The sequence below is a fragment of the Triturus cristatus genome, chromosome 3_2 (assembly GCF_964204655.1).
Source record: "Triturus cristatus chromosome 3_2, aTriCri1.1, whole genome shotgun sequence".
In the NCBI taxonomy this organism is placed as follows: domain Eukaryota; kingdom Metazoa; phylum Chordata; class Amphibia; order Caudata; family Salamandridae; genus Triturus; species Triturus cristatus.
The window spans coordinates 695,374,108-695,396,178 of NC_140584.1; the positions used below are offsets into that span (position 1 = coordinate 695,374,108).

At 41.4% G+C, this 22,071-nt stretch overlaps 1 protein-coding gene across 6 annotated transcripts in view; it reads left to right on the top strand.

Moving 5' to 3' along the window:
- Window positions 1–21,845, top strand: part of ANKRD44 (ankyrin repeat domain 44) — a 744,373-nt gene extending 722,528 nt beyond the window's left edge. For 4 of the 6 annotated variants that reach the window (XM_085648750.1, XM_085648751.1, XM_085648752.1 and 1 more), the window contains exon 28: window positions 19,618–21,845. In XM_085648750.1, coding sequence (XP_085504876.1) covers window positions 19,618–19,886 — 269 coding nt within the window. In that variant the 3' untranslated portion in view covers window positions 19,887–21,845. The remainder of the gene's footprint in view (window positions 1–19,617) is intronic. The other 2 variants (XM_085648754.1, XM_085648755.1) reach the window with 2 other exon arrangements.
- Window positions 21,846–22,071: the final 226 nt, after the last annotated feature.

A 22,071-nucleotide genomic window follows, 5' to 3' on the forward strand; every position in this document is an offset into this window, starting at 1 on the left:
GCAGGAGAGTTTGAAGTTAAACACAACCCTAAGGTATTGGCGCGCATTACAGGAGCGCCTGCTACATTACTTAAGGTCCGATTTTTTAAGGCAACAGAAGGCTAAGTGGTTTGCCCAGAATCCGAAGATATACTTGGGCCGAGCGCTGAGAGTGACCTCACAGTCTGAGTCTCCAGGTGGCCGTTCGTCTGTTCCCTGTCAATACAATCTCGCTCTCTGGCTGTTTGTTTCCGGGCATGAACACTTGCTACTCTGCTTTGCACATTGTGCCCTGTTTCGTTGCTGTGCACATTTTTTGGGCAAAATACCTAGTCTGGAGATGTCTTTATTTTTTTTTCATAACCTACCCAGCCCTCGCTCCCTTCATCCTCCCCCACTTCTATCGTCCCTGCAGTTGCACATTTATATTTGTGGGATTTTCCTCGTAGATTACGGCCACAGCAATGTTGCATTAAAAAAGGCAACTCCTAGCACGATTTCGTGATGCGTCAGAGCAGTTAATCGTTCAAGCTGCCACTGAAACGAGGTGCTAGGGCAAAACACTTTCATATAGGCTAATTCATATCCTTGTAGCTGCAAACCTCACACACGAGCCGGTTGGGGAGGGGAGGGAGCGAGGGAGCTTTTTTTACAAGTAGGTTCAATTTATTCCTAGCAGGAGAACTAATATTGACGTAATTTACAGCTGTTGGCACTCTGTGATTGACAATTATTGCAAAGGCAATTGAGTTAAGATATTTCATTGGGTATTTGCAGGGTCACTGGAATTGTGTGGCAATGTAGACCCAAATTATGTGGTAGGGATGGCTAAATTATGTGGCCTGAAAAGGCATATTTTGCAGCATAATTTAGTGAAAATCTTGCTTCATTATTATGTCATTTTTACACGTTGGCACACCAGGGGCAAGGGTTTCACCACTTTAGTATCAGTTTCACATTCAAATACAGCAAAAAGCAACAGAAAGTTGACCAGTCAAATTTTCCACTGTGCAGCAACACATGTTGCTGTGTTTTTTGTAACTTGTGAGCTACAAATATTTCTTTTTGTTAAAGTCTGCACATTTTGCATCAAATGACTGATTATGTGGCAAATAAGGCAAATCCATTTTGCCACTTTAGGGCCGACTAGTGCCTTGAGTGGTTGATGAGCTGCAGCAGCACTATTTTACTACCTTAGAAAGTGGTAAATAGTTGTTTATGACTGGAACTTTAAAGGAATGTGCTGCTTTCGGATGCAAGTATAGCAGCGCTTATTGACCTATCTAAAGTAAACCACTAAATATAACACGGTAACATACACAAAGCAACATAAGACCACAATTAAAACATGACATCGCACATCACAAGAACAGTCAAAACAGAACACAGCGCACAAACTACAATACAACAAAATAAAAATCACATTTAAATATTGCCGCACAAGACAGCAGCATGAAAAAAATAGAAGACGTCACCAGCACAACAACATACCGCAAAGCAAATGTGCAATTATTCAGATTTGCAGTAAAATGTACCATTTTGTCCTCTGTTTCAAATTTTGTTCAGTGAGGGACCCTCATGACAATCGATTCCAGTCACGCTTGCTCATCACGCCCTACCACTTTCAAAAGTCACCAGCCGCCTCTGCTCCAACCTACATCCCCTTTACTGACTTTTTGGAAGTAAATAATGTGCAAAAAAGCTGCTTCCGTTCTGCATCGCCACTGACACCTCTGCTTTGTAATCCTGAGTTACCCCCAGGCACGACTGACTTGAGATTCTGGTCCTGGAACCAGTCTCAATCACCGCTTTTTGGGGGACAAACTCCGCTTAGTGAGGGAAAAGGTCAGTCAGCGTCTGGGACTTGAGGCAAGATATAAATACCAACTCTATACAGCCCCTAATTTGGTCAGAAATATGAATATTCATTCTATAGCTAGGAGAAAGTGCACACGCATAAAAACCCTATTAATGAGCAATGTATCATGTTAAGGCATTACGTGGCTCTAGAGATATATTTAGGGCTGCACTACAAACCAAACACAAGTAGGAGCTAAGCTGGGAAAGCTGGGAAATGTAGAAATAACGAGTGACACCTGGGCCACAATGTGGAAGAGAGCGGCTAAATCTTTCATCTGCAGCCAGCATAAAGAAAATGCTTTCAAATTACTCACCACATGGTAACTGCACCAAGTCAGACTGAAAGCATTTTTTGGAAGCACAGATCGCTGCTGGAAGGGATGCGGAGAAAAGAAAACTCTGCTACCTATGTGGTAGTTATGTGCACATATTCAAACCTATTGTGGAGACATATCTCACATCAGACCACTAACTGGAATCTCTTTGCTGCTCAATCCCACAATGATTTTATTAGGGAACACTAGAAACAGCGACATATCCTTTGACCACCCCAATGAGGAAATTGATAGCACACTTTGTTTTAGCTCTAGCCCAAATGTGGAAGAGACCGACAAACCCCTCAGCAGAACAGTGGTGGGGTATGATTTAGGCCATATATGCCGTGGAAAAACTATCAGCAATTGTTTATGCCAGGGTATACAAATTTGAAAAGATTGGTTACCCATATGAAGAGTCCAGGGGCTTGGGGGCAATCAAGCCATGATGTCCAACATATTACATCGATCACACATATGCGAGATGTCTCCTTGTGGCGAGAGACACAAATCCGCCATACTCCAGGGAGAAGGGGCAAGTGTGGAAGGGGGAGATGGTCTGGGGGCTCCCAAGAAATAGGGCTGTTGTTGAAGATTGTAGAGCAGCCATTATTATATTGTTGGATTTGGTCATGGTCACACGCTAAGTGTTTCAAACCTTTGCGTCAGACCATTAGAAAGTACATGCCTTGAAAGTTGTTGCACTGATTCCATCGTAACTCCAGCCTCTATGCCTCAGAGTGAAAATGTAGATTCCCCTATTCATGGGCAGGAAATCATGATTGTAGTAAAGTTGCAGAGTCGAGTTTTACACAGCCCCTCTCTTCTCCCTCCCTCTTATTGTTTATTCTGTTCATTTTCTTCTCACAAGATTCAGGTTAATAATTTACACAGGGGCTATGTCTATTTCCATCAGTGTATCTGAGATGCTGGCAGGCAATCCAATGCCCTGTTCCTCAAGGGTGCCTCACAGCCTTAAGAAGGAAGGAGTCTGATCCGTACCAGTTCATACGTGACGCGTTTCCTTTGGAACATCACTGAGTTTGTGGGCATGCTTTTATCAGAGTTGAGTGGCAATCCAAAATGTGCATTGTACCCTAACGAGCAAAATGTACATTGGGTTAGCGAGGGATTCAAACAAATATTTCTATCACCTATTATGATTTAAAGACAAATGACTTTAAAAACATACAACGTTTAAAGCTGCTTTCTCTGTACAATTATACCTTCCAAATGCCAAATTTATCTAGTCATGCTCTTATACATTTGGATAAGGTTTTGTTGAATAACAACCCTAGACTCGTTCAGTAAGTCATTTTGAAGTTTAACCAACCTCCTTCCAATGAGCTCTTAAAATTCATTGCTATCTTGGAGCAACATGTTTTTGCATTTCAGTGTAGAAAGGATTCGATATTTTATCGGACTATGTCTGTCTGATAATGGAACTCATTTCAAGGTGGTGTGTGCTTTGTAATGAGTTATATTGCAAGGTCGCAGTGCGTTTCAGGTGGGAGGAATCCAGCTCATTCCAAACAGTTCCGCGACTATGACTGTTGCTTTTGTCCCTGACATGGTCTTGATCGACGCCTGCCATGGGTCATCTGTGCGTTCGTCCATTAGACACTTCTTTGTTCATCTGAAGGTCATGAGCGGTGCCAGGTCTGACAGGGCACACCTTAGCAGTTGTCCTGCTAGGATCCCTTGAGCTCTGTACATGCCCTCTCGTCACTAACAACCTGTAGCGGAAAGGGGCTAGAGAACATGCGTACCCTGACGCGCATGCAGACTTTTCACGCCTCTTCCATGACGGCCTTAACATGATTTGCTTCTCACAAATCTCTTGTAGATAAAAATGCAGGGAACAGAAGCTTGGGCAGGTTCAAACGCCCCCTAGGGACTTTGGCAAGAGGCCACACAAAGAGAATAATCCATATATAAGAACAATGAACAGGGAATTCTGCTGCCTGTGATTTAGTAGGAGATCTTGGCAGTGGCAGCATGCTCACACCTTAGGGTTGAAGGTGGTGCGTTCTTACTGCTTTTGAAGTAGGAATAGTTTTAAACCAGATGTTACCTTTCTTCTATTGTTCAATGTAAACCTTGAACAGCGCAAGCTGTCTTACATCCTGTTGATATTGGGTTCCCATTTCAGAGCACAATGCTTTCCTTTTATCATTAAATCAAGCTCACCGTTCACCTAGTTTATGCTTCGCCATAGCAGCATTCCTTAAGATTTAGAAGTTCCCCATTTATCCTTACTTGGATTAATGTTTAACCAGGAGTCTGTCCAAGTAAGAAGCTTTCACCCCTCACCTACTGACTATTACCAATGTGTGTCAAGGTGTTACTAATACATAACCTGCTTGTGCAACCAACAAGCTGGCCAGGACCTCCCACCAGAGAGTTTAACTGGTTCAAAGGTGTTGCTGTCCAGTGCTGATATCCAGCAAAAGAGAATGTACTACACGCCACCCATGTGTACTTAAGGCAAGAGGACCTTGTCCCCTTCCCTAGACTGGTCTCAGCTCAAACCAGGACACTAGACAACTGGGCAGAGCTCTTCCACATCTAGCCCAGGCAGTTAGGAACTCATCCTTATAATCTGTCGCAAGGTTTTTCTGCACATCTTTGCATTTTTATAGTGGAGTTCCTAAGCTGTTGTACGTTTTACTCATGTATTTTTGGCAGCCTTTGTAAGCTAGTCTACGCCCCAGTTTCATGAATGAGGCATTCCTAAATGTTGATTGATTTTGTTTTGGCCATCCCTAATTTATGATGACATGCTACCCATCACCTCCAGGATAGCAACTTCACATGCCACAGTCAGGGACTTCCCCGATAGCCCTCATTAACACATGGATGAGTCATAAAAACATGGCACCCGTCATAAATACGTATTCATAGTGTTATTGATAATGCCTATTTATTTTACACAATTTTATTCAGTAATTTCAGTGTCCTGATTAAATTGAGTTAATTGTTCCCCAATTAGAGATTGTCACAGCTTAGAAGTGGTTGGGGGCAACTTTTGTTATTGTTACACTTGTCAACATAAATATTGAGGCACAATAGCTCCTAAAGGGTAATTTTAGACAACATTCAAAAACACTAACTTTAGTGTACTCACGGTACAAAAGTCTTTATATTCTGGAAGTTAGGTAATTCTAAAGATCATTTCAATATGTGCTCTCTCAGTGGCTAGAACCACAATAGGCACTGTGTTTAGACTTAGCCCTCCTAGGCAACAGCCAAGGTTATGCCAGGATTTGGTACTAAATGACATAGCGATTGCCTGGTTGATGCTGACGAAGAGCTGGCTCAGCCCAGGTCCTCTGGGAGTGTACTGATTTTAGGCGGCTATTAAATCTTTTTCGTTTGAGCAGGCTATCTCAGGACAGAAATATCCAGCATCTCTTGCTTGCCTTCCTCTCAATTCCTTTTTTTACTTTATTTTCCTTAATTTGTGATCCTCTATTTGTTTGTTATTATTAGTACTAGTAAAGGTATACGTATTTTATTACTGTCCTGTTTTATTATTTTTATTATTCAACCTACAATGCAAAATGTATTCATAAAATCGATTTGCATTTTATTTATGAATTACTAGCTTTACCGAAACTCGATAACAAAAACCACAGAGAGGTCAGTGTGCAGACCACTTGAGGCTGCAGCAATTCCCTAGATGCCTTTATGCATCATACCTCCTGGATAGAAAGGTCAAGCCTAGAATCCTTTGGAGGAGTCCAATGTTCAAATCTTTCTGTATTCCTGATCTGTCGGGGTGCTCGGGCCCAGACCCTGCTGAGAGCTTTCATCCTCTGGCTTCCAACTCACTTCATCATCCTTACCACAGCCTTTCCTATCCTCATGGCATGGTGTGCCTTGGGGCTACTCAAAGCAAGAGCTGCATCCACACTGTGGAGTATGTGTGTGTGTAGATGGGCAAAACACACACCAAGGCAGCACATAAGTGAATTACAGAGAAGACACTTGAAGGTCTGAGACAGCGGAGGGCCTTTGGGTGTCTTCGGAGAGTTTACAATTAGTAGTAAAAACAATGATTACCTCAGTTTTGCTGGTTGTAAGTTCCATAAATCCTACTTCGGTTAATGTTACTCGACATATGAAACCGAGAAAGGTGAAAGGCTGAGTTGGACTTGCTGAGGCTTTTAAGATCCAAGTCACATAGCAGCAAGCAGTTAACTCGCTTTGCCCCTTTACCAGAAAATCTCGAGAAGGGTACCGGGTATCTCCTTGAGCCCTCAATGGTGCCATTACTGCTCTCTGGATTAAGACAAATCAACACTGTTTCAGGAGAGGCAACCAGTGGCCTTATTCACCATGAAAAAGTTAAGGCAGCTTTACGCCATCCATCTATCCATAGGTCACCATTTCTATTTAGGCATATGATCAAGCAAAAATAAATAATCACATTGCAGTGACAAAGAAGAATAGGAAAAAAAAGGAATTGAGTACTTTGTGCTAGGCCTTCTATTTTATAATTCCCCACAGGTGTCATGCTGTACAAAGGAGAAGTATGGATAAGCTGCATACGAAGTTCAGTAGCTAATCAAGTATTTGATATTCATGCAAAGATCCAAAATCAACTTTGCATCCCTAGTCATTTGAATGAAATCCTACCAAAAATAAATTTGCTGTTGGGCCAATCATCATCTTGTCGGTCCTGACCTTCCCCAAAATGACCATTTTACACCACCACAACTCAAGACTCTCACTGGTAGAAGCAAAATCCCTGGATCCATCATAGCATATACCCATACTTATAAAGACTTATAACCACAGATTTCTCACCTTAGAATATTCTCCACGCATTAGACTGGATCCAGAAAAGCTTTTAAGTAGTACCCCTGCACAGCGGGTCGTGGCGCCTATGGCTCCTCAACCAACAAAATCCGCGTTGGATGTGACATACGTGGGCCTTTATAGACACCAGCCATGCGCGCTGACATCAGTTCCTTTCTTTGAGTGCCTATTGATGCGGATCTGGAGCTCACCTGATCTCTCTGAGACATATTTTTTCTCCGAGTTTCGTTGTGTTTTTTGCAAATTCTTCATAATGTGCTAGGGACATGTTTTCCAACAGGTCGACCGGATTTAAGCCTTATGCAGAATGTCACAGGCAAATATCTGCCTTTGATCTCCACTTGGTCTGTGTGTGGTGCTTAGGGTCATCTCACAAATCCGCGACCTGTGATGAGTACAACTGAATGCATCCAAAGGCCATCCGGGAGTAGGAGGCAAAACATTTAATTGCCCAACACCGCAAGGCTCCTCGTCTGTCACAGTTGCAGGGACTGGGCAATTCTCGATCTCAATCCGGGGACCTGTCCCCAGAGGACTCGCCATCTAGGTCTTCAGGTAAGTCATATAAAAACAAAAATGTCAAAACAGGGTTCTTCCCCATTGCACTATTCCAGGTCCCACAACAAGCCGCGAGGTCGCCACATCTCCGGGACCGGCTCCCAAAGTCGTTCGGCAGAGCAGCTCCCTGATACTGCCATGCGCCACCTGGCGTTTCCCAGGCCCATTGACATCCCTGCTCAAATTCAGGAGTTCCAGGAGGCTATGATGTGCCTGTTTGCACAATCGACCCCCTGTGGAGTACCTTCAAGCCTCATGGGATCGAGAGGTTTCACAAATTGGACACACCAGCAAGACCTCCCTCAGCACCATTAGTGCCCTCTGGGTCCACCCCCGATACTGTTACTGTTCCCACAGTGGGTCAGGCCTGCCATATGCCTATGCTGACTTCAGAAATGCCAGATGTCCCAGCCATAGTTCTGTCCAATGCCGAAGCAGAGCTGCACCATACTGCATGACGCTTGCTCCTCACACTCATACTTTTGATACTGACACAGTGTCGCTGCTTCAGAGCAGGGAACAGTTTATACATGACATTGTTGGTACAGATTTAGGTAATGACACTTATGAAGTCAGAGATTACTACGATCTAGGATATCATGAACACAACTGGTATGACAAGCTTCAGGAGCGGAGTAGTTTAGACACCTCCCCTGCCTCGGTCTTGTTTTCTACACTGCACCTGGCCACCACCGAAACTGCTTTGTTTGCTATGCTAGTCTGTAGAGCCACTGACATTCTTGGCCTCCACCTTCCTACACAAGTCCTCTTTTGGCCAAAGGAGCCATAGAGATGATGCAGACTCCAGAATAAGATCTTGGCTGTTATTCCCCCTACTTCCTGGTGCCGAAAAAGGACAGAGGGCTCTGTCTTATTCTAGGTCTTCCCCCGATCAACACCTTCCTGAAAAAGGACAAATTCCAGATGTAGACCTTGGCTCTGGTCTTGTCTTCCCTCGATCCCAAAAATGAAACTGAATGGTGGCATTGGACCTGCAGGATCTTATTTTCATTTTCCCATCCTTCAGGCCCACAGGTGATACCTGTGGTTCACGGTGGACCAGGAGAATTTCCAGTTCACTGTGCTCCCGTTTGCCTTACCAGCGTACCTTGGTTGATAATGAAAGTGATGACGATTATTGCAGCTTATCTGCTGAAGGCGGGCTACCCCCAGGCAGTAACCACCCACCTCTAGACTACGGCATATCTCATCACATCGCTGGGATTCACTATAGATGTGCCAAAGTCATGCCTGACTCCTTCACAGATGCTCACTTTCATTGGCCCCATTCTGGATATGGTGTGGTTTCTCACCTATCCCCCAGAGCCCAGGGCATTCTGGAAATGAACCTGATTTTATGACCTTGGTCATTGGTCTCAGGGAGGTTCACTGTGAGGTTGCTGGGTCTGATGGCCTCCTGCATCCTGCTGGTCAAGTTTACTAAGTAGTATATGTAGGCTTTGAAGTCCCAGTGGCAGCAACATCAATGAGACCTCCCTGCATAATTCCAGATTTCAGACAAGACTGCACAAGACTTGCTGTGGTGGCTTAGGGACCTCTTTTTTTGGTCAGTGGCATGTTTTCCCTACCCTGCCTAGAGCCAATAGTGGTAACTGATACATCTCTAGTGGGCTGGGGTGGCCACCCATGGGAGGTGGAGCTCCGAGGCCTCTGATTTCCTGCAGAGGCTCTGCTCTACCTCAACCCATTGGAGTTGCAAGCCACCTGCTTGCTGTTGAAAGCCCGTCTGCCCTCTAGGAAGGCTGGTTCAGGTGTTTGCAGACAACACCACTGCCATGTGGTACTGCAAGAATCAGGGTGGGTGAGTTTTTGGATCTTGTGACAGGGGTCCTGTGCCTCGGGACATGTCTGGAGTGCCAAGAGATTTTTCTGGTGGCACAGCACCTGCCAGGATCCTTGAATGCCACGGAGGACAAACTCAGCCATCGATGCCTAACTCAGCCATCGATGCCTAGCGGATCACAAATGGTGGTTACATCCTGAGGTGGCCCATGGTCTCTTCTATGAATGGGGAGAACCTTGGCTCAGTCTGTTCACCACCGCCTGAACGTGCAATGTCAGCACTTCTGCGCAATGGGTTTCTAAAGTGGGTCTCACTCGAAGACGCATCCCGCATAGAATAGAACTCAGGACTCCTGTGTGCCTTTCCAGTGATACCACAGTTGCCCGGAGTTCTGAAGATCAGGACCTACAGGGCCCAAGTCCAGGGACATCTTAAGGATTTTGGGGGCCCAGGGTCAAACATATTTTGGGGGCCCCTGTTCAGGACAGCTGTGAATCTATGATCTAATTTCACCTCTTTCATGCCCTCTTTGGTGAGGTCACTGACATTGCACAGGCGCACTCGTCGAAATTCTAAATATGTTTGCATCTGATATTTGGGGATAGTGACGTGTTTTCAATATTGTAACACAGCAGCAGCTCACTAATATTACTGCAAATAATCTCTGTGATACCCTCTCATTTCTCATTTGTGAGGTCCTGTTTTGATCTAATATAAACTTTTCTTTATGGATGCTGCATGCAACATAAACACAACGTTTCCCCGCAAAATGTCTGTAAAAGAATCTCACGCATCACCCACATTAAAATAAATTCAAGGAAAACGGTATTCAAAACAAACTGTTTAAGAATTATTCAGGGTCATCAGGGCAAGACTGCAGGACAGAGATTTTTCTATCATGGGGCCCCAGAAAGCCAGAGCCAACTTTTCCCATGCCTTAAAACGTCTCTGCCCAAGTCATCCTGATGGCTCTGGGCTTGGCCAGGAGAGTTTGGTATCCCAAACTCCTGACAATATCATCCAATCAGGCTGCCCCTTCAAGAGGATCCCTATCAGAGCATCATGGCAGGGTTCTGCACCCGGGCCTACGGTCCCTCCACCTCCATGCTTTTGAGATTGAGTGGAGGCAGTTGAGCACTTTTGACTTCCCTCCCAAGGTCATAGATATTATTTTGGCAGCCAGGCGTCTCTCTACTAAGTCTATCTATGCCTGTTGTTGGGACATATTTGTGGCTCGGTTCGTGACCAAACAGGTCAACCCACTTCATACAAAGTTGTCAGAGGTTTCGTTGTTTGTATTGTCTTTGGCGTGGCAAGGTCTTGCTTTGGGCACCGTCAAAGGGTATCTGTCAACTGTTTCTGCTATCTTACGATTTCTAATTCAGCCTTCCATGTTTCAGTCTCCAGTAGTCATGCATGTTCTGAAAGGGCCTCAACATTTGTTTCTCCCTCGCAATTTGTTATGCCCCAGTGGAACTTGAATTTGACCTAACTCAAATGTTCCCATGTTTGAACCCATACACTGATGTCCTCTCTGATTGCATACCCTTAAGACGGTGTTCTTAGTGCTATAAAAATCGGCCCAGAGTGTGAGCAGGCTTCAGGCTCTCTCGGTTCACCCTCCTTATTACTTCCTTTTATCTGGACAAGTTGGTTTCTGTGTTTCCTTCTTAACAAAGGTGGTGACGCCTTTTCACAATGGTCAGATCATCACCCTACCAACGTTCTTCACTCCACCCCACAACTCTAACGAAGAGGAGTGTCTCCAACACCTGGAACCAAAGGTGACTCTGAGTTTCTATATTGATTGGACTTGACATTAAAGTGTAGATGATCAGATCTTTATCAGGTTTGTGGGAGCAAAGAAAGGCAGAGCAGTTCATAAATGCACTATGTCCTGCTGGATCACTCTGCATTAGGATCTGTTAAACATTAGTGAAAAAACAGGTGCCTGAAGGCTTGTGGGCTATTTCAACCAGAGCCAAAGCTGATGCTGCTACTGCATTGGCATGTGGAGTACCTGTCCTGGATATTTGCCAGGCTGCGACATGGGCATCCCTCCATATATTCACAAACAACTACTCTCTTTTACAGCCAGGTCCAGCGTAACAGGCACTTTGCCCATTTGGTCCTGCAGGACTTTTTCGTTTGAGCCAGTTCACAGACTCACCACCTGGGAGGTACTGCTCTAGTGTCTATTCTAATGTATCTACAGTTAGAAGTCTCTATCAGAAGAACAAGTGACTTACGTTTTGGTTGAGACTGTCTAACTGCAGATGCCTCACCAACTTGCCCATCCTCACCATTCTGTGAACTGCCCCTTTCACCTAAAAAGATCCCACTTTAGGTATTTGCACACTGTTCAAAACAAATTGGATTTTGTGACTCCGCGGAAGCGTTGAGAAAGCAATTGATGTCAGTGGGAATGATATACAGGCCTGCACACGTCAAATATGATGCGGACGGCATCAGTTCAGAGCTGTAGGCCCCACCTCCCTTTATGCAGGGGTACTGCTTCAAAGTTTTTCCGATCTAGGTTGATGCCTGGGAATAACACCAATAAACAAAGGGGACCCCTAGTAAACTAATATAGGTAGAGAGTCAGGGGAAAATCAAATTGAACACACAATCCATACTCTACCCTTTATACTTACACATTTACAATGTATCATATAATTAAATTTAAGCTAAAGACACTATGGCTGGATCAAAGGGAAAAATATAAATACACATATATAGACACGTATTCAGAATTTAGAAAAGATCAGGGGGAATACTATCACATTTTTTTCTTTTATTGTTATTGTTAAATTCTTTCCGGCATAATTGAAATATATAGATCACATTTTTATATATATAATAAATTCAGAGAAGCAGTTCCAAAAGAAAAAACAATTCAAATCAATAAAGTTGATGTACAGCAAAACATTAGATAAATCACAAAACACAACTATAATGCAAAAAAGGAGAAGACAGCGACAGGTTCCCAATCAGGAAAAGGCTAATCAATACATGCACTCATTCGTATCCAAAACACATTCATACAACATCACACGACCACACTACGCATCAAGGTACGGACCGACAATATATATGGGCTCCACCGACCAGGGACTCAGAGAGAGCCCTTGTAAATGTTCAAATAGATATATAGTGATGGTATCCAGGGTTTCTGAAGAACACAGTTTCAAAGTTCAGTCGAGTAGAAGGGAGGATGGGGCCCTGTTCAAAGCGCCGACGCGCGTTTCGGTGAAACAACTCCTAATAGGGAGTACCACCTTCTTCAGGACGCAACAGACAGCACGAATGAGAAAGGGACCTGTGTACATACAGAAAGACTGTTCGGGCATGTGCTTCCGAAATGAAGTTCCACAGAGAGCAAAAAAATAGCTATTAGCAGGGGAACCTTCAAAAAGGTTCAAACCTTTTTGGGAAAAACCGTTTCAGCGGACTAGACTCTGATATCAGGTCAGCGATAGAGATTAAATACGCTTGGAGGATAGAAACAGCGTCGAGAATGGTCGACCGGCGTCTTAACAGAAATGGTCATACAAAGTGATCACTTTCTATGACCATTTCTGTTAAGACGCCGGTCGACCATTCTCAACGCTGTTTCTATCCTCCAAGCGTATGTAATCTCTATCGCTGACCTGATCCGAATTAAACCTTTAAGCTGACATTTCTGCTGTATACTGCGTTTTGCCTTGATATCAGAGTCTAGTCCGAAAGGTTTGAACCTTTTTGAAGGTTCCCCTGCTAATAGCTCTGATGATTTGACTCCTTGAGATATTTAGATCTTCTATTCCTTGATTTCGGTAAGGAGCAATTTTTTTGCTCTCTGTGGAGCTTCATTTCGGAAGCACATGCCCCGAACAGTCTCTCTGTATGTACACAGGTCCCTTTCTCATTCGTGCTGTCTGTTGCGTCCTGAAGAAGGTGGTACTCCCTATTAGGAGTTGTTTCACCGAAACGCGCGTCAGCGCTTTGAACAGGGCCCCATCCTCCCTTCTACTCGATTGAACTTTGAAACTGTGTTCTTCAGAAACCCTGGATACCATCACTATATATCTATTTGAACATTTACAAGGGCTCTCTCTGAGTCCCTGGTCGGTGGGGCCCATATATATTGTCGGTCCGTACCTTGATGCGTAGTGTGATCGTGTGATGTTGTATGAATGTGTTTTGGATACGAATGAGTGCATGTATTGATTAGCCTTTTCCTGATTGGGAACCTGTCGCTGTCTTCTTATTTTTTGCATTATAGTTGTATTTTGTGATTTATCTAATTTTTTGCTGTACATCAACATTATTGATTTGAATTGTTTTTTCTTTTGGAACTGCTTCTCTGAATTTATTATATATATAAAAATGTGATCTATAAATTTCTATTATGCCGGAAAGAATTTAATAATAACAATGAAAGAAAAAAATGTGATATTATTCCCCCTGATCTTTTCTAAATTCTGAATACGTGTCTATATATGTGTATATATATTTTTGCCTTTGATCCAGCCAGAGTGTCTTTAGCTTAAATTCAATTATATGATACATTGTACATGTTTAAGTATAAAGGGTAGAGTATGGATTTTGTGTTCGATTTGATGCCTGGGAATAGTCTAAGGTGAGCAATCTGCGGTTAGAGTCTCTGTCAGAAAAGGCATTACCGAAGGTAAGTAACTTGTTTGCCAGAATTGCAAGTCTATTGTACTTCTCTCCCATGTCACTACAACACTAAGGAACACCTAGGAGAAGAGCTATCATTACATCTCTCCTAAAAAAGAAATGCAAGCCAGCCTGACTGGCATGACACATTGTAGGACTGTGTACCTTATCCTTTTCAGGCAAAACTGTTGAAGCAGATTTTATCAGATAGCTGCAACAATTTGTTGGGGGAACAACCTCTTAGACCTAGTCCAAGTGAGCTTTTCCTCAGAACGAGGGATCAGTCAGTCAACAAAGCAATCCTAGATTCTCAGAGACTGAAGGTATAAGGAAACTGTGTGTGTCACGCATCCCACTGGATTTGTCAGGGACCGGTGACACTGTTGTTTATGCCTCTTTGCTAGATAGATCCAGATTTTGCTTCTACAAGCAGCACATTGAACGACATAAGATCCTTTATGAGGAGTCAGGCACAGGTGGTGGTATTGCACCCCTAACAATCCACTCCTCATTTAGGGAATTGCAGGGTGCCTGATGCTCACCCATCTCCACCCTTTTTAAACATTTTTTAAGCTCTACTTGTGAAGCGGATTCATTGGCTGAGAATCATTCTATTAACTATGCTGCCAATATGCTGCCAATATGCAGCTTAGTTTTTAAATCTTGCCCAATTCTCCCAATTGCCTTCTTTCAATAAAAATGGTTGATCACTACCGTTCTAAAGATGAATCACAGAAAGCATGGTTGTTGGTGGCTATTCTGCACTGTAACTAACAAATATTTGAACACTAAAGTTAATTGCAACTCTGATATAAGTAATCAAGGCAAAACATTTTCTGTCTCCAAACTCACATTGGCTCCACAGACTACCAATGTCACGATCAGTTCATGCCCAGAAAAATCTTCAAATTCTTGTGTTTTTGTCCTCAAGACCGATCCATTATCATCTTAGTTCTCTCAAAGCAAGATTGTACCTACAGTGCATATCTAGGCGTTCAACAACACATAATGCAAAATTTGCAACATTTGTATTCGGAGGCCTGCTGAAAAGGGTTGCACTTAAGAATGAGAGAAAAGGTTTCCCAGCCCTCTGAGTGCTCAGCTTACTACTGGTACAAGAGAGGTTTAAAACATTCAATATCAAGAAATGCTTATTGTTGTCCCAGCCTTCTTCTACAGGAGAGTCTCCTTATACTACAAAGTAAGGGCTCCACAGTCTTCTTGCCTCTAAAACTGAATGGTGCTAAAACTTAAGAAATATCATTAAGAGTGCCAAGATTTCTTAGTCTTGGCAGCCCAACTCATAAAAAGTTGTTCTACTGTTGATCATCTCTCCCTACTTGAAATAATGTATGTTGTTTGGATGATCCTGTCTTTTAGTGCCTAGAGAATACATCAGTGATAAATGTGTGCACTCTATTTATTGTGTCATAACATATGTAGAACACATATTGTTTCTCTTCAGCTACCTCACTGTTGATATATGAACTGCAAGATGGGCCTAAGATACTGTACTTTAAGGTCTTCTTGTTCAGCCTAACATTGGTCTCATAGTCTTCAAAAATGGTCAGGTTCATATGATCTTATATTTAGAAAGACAATCGATTTGATTCTCAAAACAACAAAAAATGTATTCCTGTAGGGTTTCCCCTATGTTTCTAACTGTTTTAGAATTCTCAAAACTATCATGGAGCACTCATGGGAAGTTGGGACTATTGCCATTTTCCAATTATCAATTATAGGTGTGTTCCCAGATTCCTCTCACTCAGGGAAGGAGTGAATCTCCAACTGTTTCTGAGGAGGAGTGGCCCAAGAAAAATATTGTAAATATTCACAACCTTGTGAGTTTGTGGGTATGCACATACTTTCCAGGGTACCTTACACGTGAATGCCCACTCCTGGCCTATTGGAGCATATTTATTTTTAGGTACCTTTGTGCCCTCTACACCTTCATATTCCTGGATACTTGCTCTGTGATAAATGGTTCCTAGGTGGGCTACTGGTTAATTATGCAGAATCAGAAACAATCTCCATTCGGCCAGAATTTGGCCATAAAAGACACAAACATACATAAATGCATAATGACATCCATATAAAATTCAATAGTAAAACATCACTTCTTAAAATCCCATGGAGACCATAAATAACCGATATTAAAATACAGACATAAAAGTACCTAAATGTCCATGGAATTACGCCAACTCAGGGCACATTTTAAGAATCCTCCCACTTTATAACAAACTGCTGGCTCAGACAACATATAAAGAAAGTAAAAAGCCAGTCTATATTGCTGAAACCCACAAGCTTTAAGAATAGGCAATAAATAAGTGTGCCTAAAAGGCTCGTAGTAGCAGCAAAAAGAGTTAAACGTGCTCTAGTGTCTGTAGAGAAGAGTTGTCACAGGCGCATACTAATATGCTTTTAGGACCACAGTGGCCAGTTGGCAAGCAGAGATAGCTTCGAATTGAGCCAACCCGAAACTTGGTTAGCAATGAGCATTTCTAGACATTTACTACGTCTAAATATTCTCTTATTGTTGGTCTGGCCATAGCACCTAACTCCCTAGTATCAGAGGAAGGGCACTTAAATAATGCCTTAACCTTGCCCCTCTCATCCTTGCCCAACCTGTGGGGAGAAGAGAACAGATCAGGCCCGCCCAAAGCCTGGGCAGTGCTCTTTATATGACCTAACCATGGGATCTTCAGCCCTTTATCACAGTTCAATCCATATAAGATTACTTCTCAATTAAGGGACATATGTGGATTGTTGCAGACTGCCAACCATAAGAGGAGCAGAACAACTTGGATGTTATCCTCTACAAATGATAAACCCAATTCTTCATGAAGAAAGAATTGTGAACTACTTGGCTAAGACCCAACAGTCTCCTACAGAAACGGTTCTCCTCCTGTTGAAGTTTTGAGCAGTCCCAATATCCATTTATGGCAGCACCGTAGGTCAAAACTGGCAAACACTTAGGCCTGTAAACCTCCAACAGGGGCTGTATAGGCTTGCAGCTGACAATTTCTAGACTCAAAGGTTATATCTAGGTAGGGAAACTTACTAACCCTTGTGACTATTTTGCCCTTAATAGAAATTGGCCTCATTTTGCCGTTTTGCTTCCCTAGGACCATATAGTGGGTCTTCGCAATAAAGGTTTAATTATGCAGTGTGTCATTGTGAGTCATTGACATTTACAGTCATTTAAAAACAATTCTGTGGCTTTAAATATTCATATATATCTGTCCTGCATCTAGTCCTCACCAAGTTTTAACTGTGGATATATTACCTCCTTGTGACAAATAGCGCACACCCATTTCATTTTGGCATTAGTTTATTACCAACATTTAGTGGGTAGAACTGCAGCTGTTTAATCATGGATTTGTGCTGGGTGGCTTTGAGGCTTTGTTCATGTACCTGGTGTGGATGAGGGTGTCACAGCTGAGTGAGACCTCTCCTCAGATGCTGAGGCTACCATCTGCTTCCCTGCAAACTCAAACAGAAAAGCAAGTCCAATTGTGCTGTAAGATGGAATTTCCCAACATGTGATTTGCAGCTTGGTCCTCTGTACCGTGGTAGCATCTGTTGTTCAAGATACTATGTGCATTGGGAGGTCATTCCCACTATGGAGATTTGGAAAACAATAGAGTGGTTTTATCTCCCTCCACTCCCCTCTCTTATTTAGTCTTGGCTCAGTGGATAGATTTAAGACTGCTTGAGTTTTTTATGTCAGATAAGTGGTGGTTTATTGTGTAAAATGGTTGTACAACTTATATTTTCCTTGTTGATGTGCTTAACACTTTAGCATGGATTTTATTTGGTTTCTATCTGACAGATTCAAATAAAAAAATGATTATCTTTACCTAAAAAAACAGCAATGCACCAAAACGTGGAAAAATGACACCCACAAAACATAGCCCTGACCCTTTGAGTCTAACCTTCTCCTGCTTCGAACAGTGGATTGCTTTACTTTTCTCCGTTGTGCTTTTGCCTGTAAAACATGTTATGCCTCTCAAAATATATTTAATGTAACTTCATTGAATCAATACATTAACGCAGGTGAGCTGATTATATTAAAACAGATTGGATGGACAGCCTCCGCCATAGAATACCACTGTGTATAAGTCATACTAAAATGTTGTAGATTCCTGCAATGCATTTTATAAGTGATGTCTCCATAAATTGTTTCCATTCATCACAGGAACTTTAAAACACACCTTCTTTGTTACAAATTAATCCGTCTCATCAAGTTAGTGATGTAAATAACCTTTGTAAAATTCATGGGATTATGAAAAACATTAAAATGAAATTCACATTTCTAACATCCTTCGATAGAGCTTACTGTACATATTAGCCAGTAAACCAGAATGTCTGTGTGAGAGCCTACCATAAGTAGGGAGCACCTTTGAAAAACAGTGAGCCATATAATTTACTGATCAATTTATGTTTTCCTTATGAATTTCTTAAAACACTGTCTTGAGCACTGTCCAGAACTGGGAGTTTGACCAGTAAGAATCCTGTGACTGGGTATTCTTGGGCTCCTAAAGTCTCAGAAATCCTAGCCGTTTAACTATATCAAGGGTTTACAACTGCCCAATCTTGTTAGAGGAATTCACCACTTGCGGTGAAGCCATCAGTTCAAGTTTATATGGCACCTCTACTGTGAAAAAGGAGACCGCAGTCAAAGAGTTCGACATTCACCAGAAGATGCAATTATCCATGATTATTTACTCCCCTAACATCAAAGATTTGAAACCAAAACGTTACAGTACCACCAGAATGTGTTTCAGGCTAGCCAGGATATGACGAATTTGAGAAGGGTTGTTTAGTTCCAACTTACTCAGTTGTTCCAGAGACCTTCCAGCACATAGGTGGTAATCTGTTGAGAGAAAGCTATGAAGTGTCACAAGTAAGCTGAGCGGTTATTTGCGGAATTGAAGACAGAATCACAACGAAAGAGAAGTCTGTAGTTTAGGACTACTGAATAAGATGTACTACTTTGCCAACTTTAATTCTATGAAATAATGCAATGTCCTCCCCATCCTTGCAGTGGGATAGCACTCTATTTAAAATTTCAATAGCTTAGTACTTCATTTTCATTTTTGTTTAGGATGACATATGGTGGCTGCAAACCCCTAAAAATTTGCCAAATGGATATTTGTAAAGCCAAGGAAACTTTGCAATCAAATTAATGTAGTATTTCAGCCTCAAAGAAAAGCAATTTTTCTTAAAATTAGATTTAGTTTTTTAAATTAACCAAGATGTGCATGAGTGCCCCACCTGCTTGTATTTATGTAAATGTGTGATAAATTGTTTAATTCTAATGGTGATCTATGTGTTTACATTGATTTTGTGAGTTTGTAAGCTGCCTAAAATGTCCCAAGACTGCTTATATGTGACCATGTTGCTTGGCACTTTTCATATACATTTTGTCCTTCCTTGCATCCTTTCACTACCCCTAGCATGCCTTCTTTAAAATTAATTATTTCTACCTAGCATAAACTTCAGCCATATACATCTCTTCTATGTTAAGCCCTGCAGAGATGTATTAGTAAAATGCTTGTATCCCTTTACAGTTCCTTTCGTACTAACCGTTGCTTTGTCTGCATTTGTGCTCAGGTCACACACCGGCCCTGGCTTGCGCTCCTAACAAAGACGTGGCAGACTGCTTGGCACTCATTTTGGCAACTATGATGCCTTTTTCTCCTTCCAGCACAATGACATCTTTCAACTTTATTTGTTTTAAAAAAGACAATTTAAGTAGAACATCAATCTACCTTGACCCCAGTAGTGGGAGCAGTATAAATTCATGCAGCAAACCCCTAAGCAACAATGTAGGACCAGAGGATGGATGTAATGAAAATGATTCAGACTCTGAAACCTTTTGAGTACTGGACTACACACTTTGCAAACATCGTTGTCCCAGCATTCTTAAATACTGTTGTCCTCCCATACACCCACATTGTCAGATCCTGGTACTAAATGGCTTTGCAAGAATTGGATCTATTGAGATATGCAGGTTTTTCTTTGGATTGGATTCATGATCTCCTCATTCACCTCTCTTTTCCATAATTTTTAATGTGGGCCTTTGTAAATTCTCAGAATGTTTTGTGTCATATGTCTACCTCCCGGTTTCAAAAGAAACTAAGAATCAGAGAAAGAAAGGAAAACAAAGTTATTTTTTTAAGCATGACTTGTTATAAAAGAATAAATGTACATTATTTTTTTGGTGTATCATACATACTATATAATGAAAAATTGTTGAACATAGGTCCAAAGCATAAACCCAGGAAGTCATTGGAGGTGCAGGTTCTGTACAAAACAGAACGAATGGGGCATTGGGAATGCAAACTGCTTGCTTATGACAGTGCAGTATGTGATTTTAGGCGACCTGGCAATAATAGACTCTCCTTGGCACAAGAATTGACCACAGCTACTGCAGCACCTAAATGTTGACCCTGACACCAAATGTAACAATATATTTTTAATAACTTTCTCAACTTAATTTTGACCAATTTTCACAACAAGGAAAAGATTTGCCTAATTATGTTAACCTAACCTCTTTCTTTAAAATATTGACTTACATAACTGTGAGAGTTTGCCTTTAATTAACTCAAAGATGAAAAATAGTATCCTAAAACATTGCTTGATTTGTTAAACTATACATACTGCATCTGAAAAGACTTACTTACAATATAGATACGAAAGTGTTTCACGCATTTACTTCATCACAAATATTTTGCGATCATGGCCCTAATATTTTTTAATCATAGGAGGCACTTTACTTGAATGAATAAACACACAATTCGAAAAGCATTTACAAAATGGAACATTTAGGCGAAGAGTGATATGACTACATATGACAGCTTTGTTGTAATTTTGCTGAATTTCAGCTGTTTACATGTTACATTTTATTGTTGCAGTTAGCTTTTGAAATAGTCATTGTATCTATAAGTAGGCACTTGATCATAACAGGGTAATAGCACATACAATAAAAGCTGCATGTTAGATATACAAATCTTGATTGTTATAAGAGAATGCCTGCAAAGGGACAACATGCCAAATTCTAGAAAAGCAAACAATCATACAAATACTGTGTCTGCTTTATCTGCTCAAGCTTCTAGGTTGAATGGACCCAGTCTGACTCCTGCAACTAATGCACCAAAAGAAGAATGAAATATTTTTTTAAGAGACCTATGTTATGCTTGAACCAGCAATTACTCGAGGACCAAACTCTTCCTAGTTGACAACAGAGGATGTTCAGTTTGAACTTTACAGGAAAAGATGAAAACGAAGGCGATTTAAAAACAAAACGAATAAACCTGAAGGCTTTGTGTATTAAGTGATCTAAAATTGTATTTTACATTTCTTGCAGATTGATTTCTGCGTGGATCCTTCATGTTTGTAATAGATGGTGTTTTATGTGATTGTTTTTTATTTATTTTAAGTGAATGAAATGGTTGGAAAGATGGCCCATTGACTTTTGTCCTATTTTTGTTATATTATTTTTTGGTACTATATAAAGTAGAAAGAAATGTGACTCTTGAAGATTTATATCTGAATACATTTTTAAGTTTTGAGATTTTACATCTTTTTTTTGTTAAAAGCCATATTTCCATTTACGTGGACAAAATATAGATAATATATTCTGTTTTAAATAAATATTAGCATGAGTCATGCTAATGAAAAAATATTTGATAATCGTTATCTTGGCCTCGAAGACTACAATGTAGGAAGGTACTTGTGTGCATCCATTGAATATTCTATTGCACATAAAAAAAGACTTTATAATAAACATTCATAATTAGAAATGTCTTTCCAAATGGAAAAAATATAAAAATGAAAAAGATGTTGCAGAATTATTTTCTCACTCTAGTTACTGATGGCATTTATCACAGTATATGTCTTTGGCTCATAAGTAAATGTTTTGCATTGAGAATCTATTTTCACATGCTTTTCCACTTGGTTTACATCAGTGGTCCTTGCTGATGATCCTTGAGGACACCTCCTTGTGAGGATGTTAGTGCAACCAATACATATGCAAATTAGCATAAAATCAGTACCTTTGAACAT